General features: G+C 34.9%; 1 protein-coding gene across 1 annotated transcript in view; it reads left to right on the top strand.

Annotated features, from left to right (window-relative positions):
• Nucleotides 1-5,797, top strand: part of LOC107745664 (exocyst complex component 6-like) — a 59,492-nt gene that overhangs the window by 15,868 nt on the left and 37,827 nt on the right. Inside the window, exons 6-7 of the mRNA XM_016559589.1 lie at nucleotides 3,293-3,497; nucleotides 4,047-4,196. Of these exons, the coding sequence (XP_016415075.1) occupies nucleotides 3,293-3,497; nucleotides 4,047-4,196 (355 nt within the window). The remainder of the gene's footprint in view (nucleotides 1-3,292; nucleotides 3,498-4,046; nucleotides 4,197-5,797) is intronic.

The following is a 5,797-nucleotide window of genomic DNA, read 5'->3' as shown; positions in this document are numbered from 1 at the left end:
GTTTGATGGCACTAATATATATATATATATATATAAAAAATAATTGAACTATTAGAATTTATCTAAAAATGTACTTAAGCCTCTTTTATAAAGAAGTGTTCGGTCATCTCCTAGAATGACGGGATGGGTGTAAGGTCACATTGAACTTGAAAATAATGACCCTTCTTTTTCCATTAATGTCTATTTAGTAAGTCATAACACATCATGAATAAATAAACTATTCAAACGCAAAGACAATTGACCTTGTGTGTGCCCTTCTTCACAGCACTGCCCTGTACCAGCAGTCCCATGACAGGCCTCCTCCAAATTGAGGCAATTAGTGCAATGTGTTTTTCCATTAATCTGTGTGTCGCCACTGCGCGCTAATGACTAGGCTGGGACATGGTCTAATCAGACAGGGATTCTTTCACCGTTCACATGTAGCAGTCGCTGGGAAGGGCGCCACTTTGGCCTTCCACATGGACGCACGCGCACTTCAGAGCGGTGAGGTCAGGGAGCATTCAGAGGCACCGGCTACTGCGGTACAAGTTATTAAGCATATAAGTACGTTGAATATGGAAAGACACAGGTGTGCAAGTTTGGTATTTTAGAGCCCATGTTGCATACATAATACTGGATATATTTTTAATATTTGGAATAATTACGATTTTTTTAATGCTTTTTGAAGTTTCAAAAAGTTGCTCAAAAAGACTTCATTTGTTTGATCAAAATACAGTAAAGCAATTATTTTTTTCTTTTTATTATTATCAGCTTTGAAAACAGTTGTGCTGCTATTTTTGTGAAAACTGTGATCATTGGGATTCTTTTTCATGAGCAGAAAAACAACAGCATTTATTTGAAACTGAAAATTTTGTAACATTATAAATGTTCTTACTGTCACTTTTCATCAATTTAATACATCCTTGCCAAATAAAAGTATTCATATCTTTATTTATTTATTTTAAATCTTACTTCAGCATTGATAATGATAAGAAATATTTATTGAGCACCAAATCAGCATATTATAATGATTTCTGAAGGATCTTTTAATGCCGAAGACTGGAGTAATGATACTGAAAATTCACTTTTGCCATCACAAGAATAAATTACGTTTTAAAATGTATTCTAATAGAAACCAGTTATTTTTAATTGTACGAATATGTATGAATATTTCACAATGTTACGTTTTTACTAGGGATGCACCGATACTGGTATCGGTATCTGGCCCGATACTGAGCTCCTGTACTCAAGTTAACCAACTAACATTATACATACCCTTTTGGTTTCTATACCCAATATTTAAAAAAATGTACAAATGCAATAAAAGTATCGGTATCGGTATCGGCAAGTACCAAAAATAAAAGTATCGGTATCGGGCGAGTACTGGAAAAAGTGGTATCGGTGCATCCCTAGTTTTTACTGTATTTTTGATTAAGTAAATGCAGCCTTGGTGAGACTTGTTTTCAGAAACATTAAAAAAAAATCTTAATTATTCAAAACTTTTGACCACTAGCGCATCCTGGGGATAAAAAAAATAAAAGTAATTAAGTTTGGATATAAATGGAAAAAAAACCCTATGCTTTCCCATGACTTGATTGCGGCATACTTCCATGAATTTGGCCACTACGCTAATTTACATTTACATTTAGTCATTTAGCAGACGCTTTTATCCAAAGCGACTTACAAATGAGGACAATAAAAGCAGTCAAAACTAACAAAAGAGCAACAATATATAAGTGCAAATGACAAGTCTCGGTTAGCCTAACGCAGTACACATAGCAAGGTGTATATATATATATATATATTATATACACACACACACACAAAGAAAAACAGGTAGATAGAATAGAAAAAATAGAAAGCTAGTGTTTGTTTGTTTTTGTTTTTTTTTTAATAAAAAAGAAGATAAATATAGATAAAGCATAATTAAAATAGAATAGAAAGTGCTAGAGTTAGAGGGTCAAATAAAGGTGGAACAGATGTGTTTTTAGTCGTTTCTTGAAGATGGTTAAGGACTCAGCTGCTCGGATTGATTTGGGCAGGTCATTCCACCAGGAGGGAACAGTTAATGAAAAAGTCTGTGAAAGTGATTTTGTGCCTCTTTGAGATGGCAAAAAATCACAAAAAAAATTTTTTTTTTCAAAAAATAAAATTCTCCTCTAATTCATACAAGCAAAATATATAATGAATTGGGTATGAAGAGCACAGGAACACAAGCCGTTAATAAACTTCTGTGTTTGTTGTGGTAGTATTGTAGTTATTCAATGCTGATAAACAGCCACCTGTGACCACACAGTTGCAACACTGCTTATCAACCGTAAACACAAAAAACTCTGACAGTTATAGTAACATTCTGAGTTCAGTAAGTTAAGCTAAATCAACAACATTTATGTCAACAGAAAATTGACTCGCCTTTTGTTTTCTTAAAAAAAAAAAGTTACAATGAGGCACTTGCAACAGAAGTGAACAGGGCATTTATTTGTAGAAATGTCAAGCTTTTAATTTTATAAAAACGCTTGCGTTAATTCTCCTCTTAAAACTTGTTTGAGCTGTAAAGTTGTTCTTATCATTTTTACAGTTATTTTAGGGTTTTATGGCAACAGACTTGTGAACAGACTCTTCACACTAAAATCATGTTAATGCACATATGGTTTACATCTAGTGGCTGTGCTATTGAAACAGTGAGTACAAGATTGGCTCCATTCACTTTCATCATGATACAATCTGACAGTGATTCTCTTAGCCAGAGATATGATTTTTATAGATACCTCAAAATATGCCGCAATACAATTACAATTTGATTAGATTTATTATGATATTTTGTGCTTGTGTGATTTTACACAGTTACATTTTTATTAACTCGCAAATGCAGCACAAACTTTTAATTGAGCTACCTCAAAATTGCTAATACGATATCACTACTGGTTGTTATAACTTAATAATAGTAATAATAATAATTATAACTTATCAAATATTTAATGACACCTCTGTGAAATGTTTAAAACAGTCGATGAATGTGAGTGTCAAAATAAAGGTGCATCTTAAAAATATAGATATCGGTGTTTGTGTGTTCTGTGTTGTCATTACATCGTATCATTATTCATTTGATCAATGCATCACTCCATATCAATGTATCATTGTAGCCCTAGTAAGTGCCTCACTGTAACCCAGATTTTTGCTTTTTAAAGAATATTGACTCCATCTTAGCCTTTATTGATCGTCACATTGCTGTTATCAAATTGATGTTTCAGTGATTTTAGGGGGTTTTAGGGACTAGTAAACTGGTGTCTGACATGATTCTTTTTCTTTTCAGATACTACTCTGCATTGAAAACCATGGAGCAGCTACAAAACATTTATATTCCCAGAGTGAGCCAGTACAGGTTCTGCCAAATCATGGCTGAGACGCTTCCTAAACTCCGAGAGGAGATTAAGGAGATCTCCATGTCTGACCTAAAAGACTTCTTGGAGAGTATCCGAAAGCACTCGGATAAAATTGGTGAAACTGCAATGAGACAGGTAGGATTTTATTTTATTTTATTTTTATTTTTATTTTATTTATTTTATTTTATTTTATTTTATTTTTATTTTATTTTATTTTATTTTATTTTATTTTATTTTTATTTTATTTTATTTTATTTTATTTTATTTTATTTTATTTTATTTTATTTTATTTTATTTTATTTTATTTTATTTTATTAAAATAGACTGTTGTACATCTAGGTTTCAAAATCTAGTCTATGGTTGCTTCCTAACTGAGACGGATTCTTATAAGTGACTGATTTGGAGGGGTGTACATAGGTGTCTGCATATCATACAAAGTGCATTGGAGAATAGATTCATTGATCATTGGTTTCAGAGTTTGCTGTTTGCATGTTAATGCTGCCTACCTTGTGGAACAGCCTGAGCTAAACCCTGATGCTTTAAAATATTCTATGTAGACACCTGGTTTTGAGATGTAGATAATGGGTACTAAACATTTTTGCACACGTATATGGAAAACTAAAGTTGCAGTGAGAGGCTGTTGACGTTATTGTTGATCTCCTCTTCATCACCTTGTTCTCTCAGGCTCAGCAGCACCGTACGTTTAACAGTGCAGTGCAGAAGCAGGTGACTCTGAGCTGTGCCAAACCTCTGTATGGTCTGAATGGCCGAACACCCCTCCATCACAACGGCCTGAGCACAGAGGCAGCGGACGAAGAGGAGATCGATGAGGAGGTACATTCTGAGAATATTTAGCATCATCGAGCCCAAAAGGGGTGTACATAGGTGTCTGCATATCATACAAAGTGCATTGGAGAATAGATTCATTGATCATTGGTTTCAGAGTTTGCTGTTTGCATGTTAATGCTGCCTACCTTGTGGAACAGCCTGAGCTAAACCCTGATGCTTTAAAATATTCTATGTAGACACCTGGTTTTGAGATGTAGATAATGGGTACTAAACATTTTTGCACACGTATATGGAAAACTAAAGTTGCAGTGAGAGGCTGTTGACGTTATTGTTGATCTCCTCTTCATCACCTTGTTCTCTCAGGCTCAGCAGCACCGTACGTTTAACAGTGCAGTACAGAAGCAGGTGACTCTGAGCTGTGCCAAACCTCTGTATGGTCTGAATGGCCGAACACCCCTCCATCACAACGGCCTGAGCACAGAGGCAGCGGTCGAAGAGGAGATCGATGAGGAGGTACATTCTGAGAATATTTAGCATCATCGAGCCCAAAATAAACATGAAGCACCATACTTTAGCCCTGCTTTATGTATGGCATTAACATCCAGGTCTTCTCGAAAACTTCCCGATTTCATCCTGAAATTATATTTGACAAAGAAAATTCATTTAGAATCATTATATATATATTTTTTTATAAATGCAAAATTTTCCTCTGATGCTTGTTAATAATATTTAATGAATATTTAATTAATTACAGTAAAAAGTAAAAATTAGGGCTGGGCAAGTTAACGTGTTATCACGTTAGCGCCGACAATTATTTTATCGTGCATTAACGCAGTTTTTATTATTATTATTATTATTATTATTATTATTATTTTGAAAGCCCGTTACTCACTGGCTCTGAATTCACATACAGACAAACCATGTGTCACAGGAGGGGTGGGATGTTGATCAGTACTGGCTTGGGATGGGCGTCATCACACGTCTCAATCAATGAGAGCATTTGGGGTGGGCCTAAGACTGCAGTATCGCTCACATGAACACTCCCGATAAAATAATTTAGGCTAAGCATCAACATTCACAAACCACTATTTCTTTAATTAATCGGCACATAATGTGCATGTTAATTAATTAATCTTATTAATTTGAGATTATTTTGATTAATGAATTGGCACATTATGTAATTAATTAGATTTTTTTAAAATCACTTGACAGCCCTATTTAAAACATAAGAAACAATCTTCTGACCCCCCCGATGGTCACTGTGTAATTCGCACCCTGGTCTCCACTGCTAAAAGGACATACTATCACAACAAAATTAACAATTCGCCTAACTCTCGCATGCTCTTTAAAACATTTTCCTCCCTCCTTTGTCCTCCTCCTCCCCCTCCTTCATCAAAGCTGACGACTTTGCCACATTCTTCATTAATAAAATTACAAACCTCAGTGCACAATTTGCCACACCACAAACTGCCAAACACATCTTACCAGCAAACATACAATCGTTTTCATCCTTCTCTCCACTCTCTGAGGCAGAAGTCTCTAAACTCATCCTTTCCAATTATCCTACTACTTGTCCGCTTGATTCTATTCCATCTCATCTCCTTCAAGCCATTTCTCCTGCAGTTGTACCTGCACTCACTCACATC

Source organism: Sinocyclocheilus rhinocerous, unplaced genomic scaffold (assembly GCF_001515625.1).
Source record: "Sinocyclocheilus rhinocerous isolate Xijiao unplaced genomic scaffold, SAMN03320098_v1.1 scaffold768, whole genome shotgun sequence".
NCBI lineage: Eukaryota > Metazoa > Chordata > Actinopteri > Cypriniformes > Cyprinidae > Sinocyclocheilus > Sinocyclocheilus rhinocerous.
Note: the sequence above shows the minus strand (reverse complement) of the source record. Positions and strands in the feature narration are given on the sequence as shown.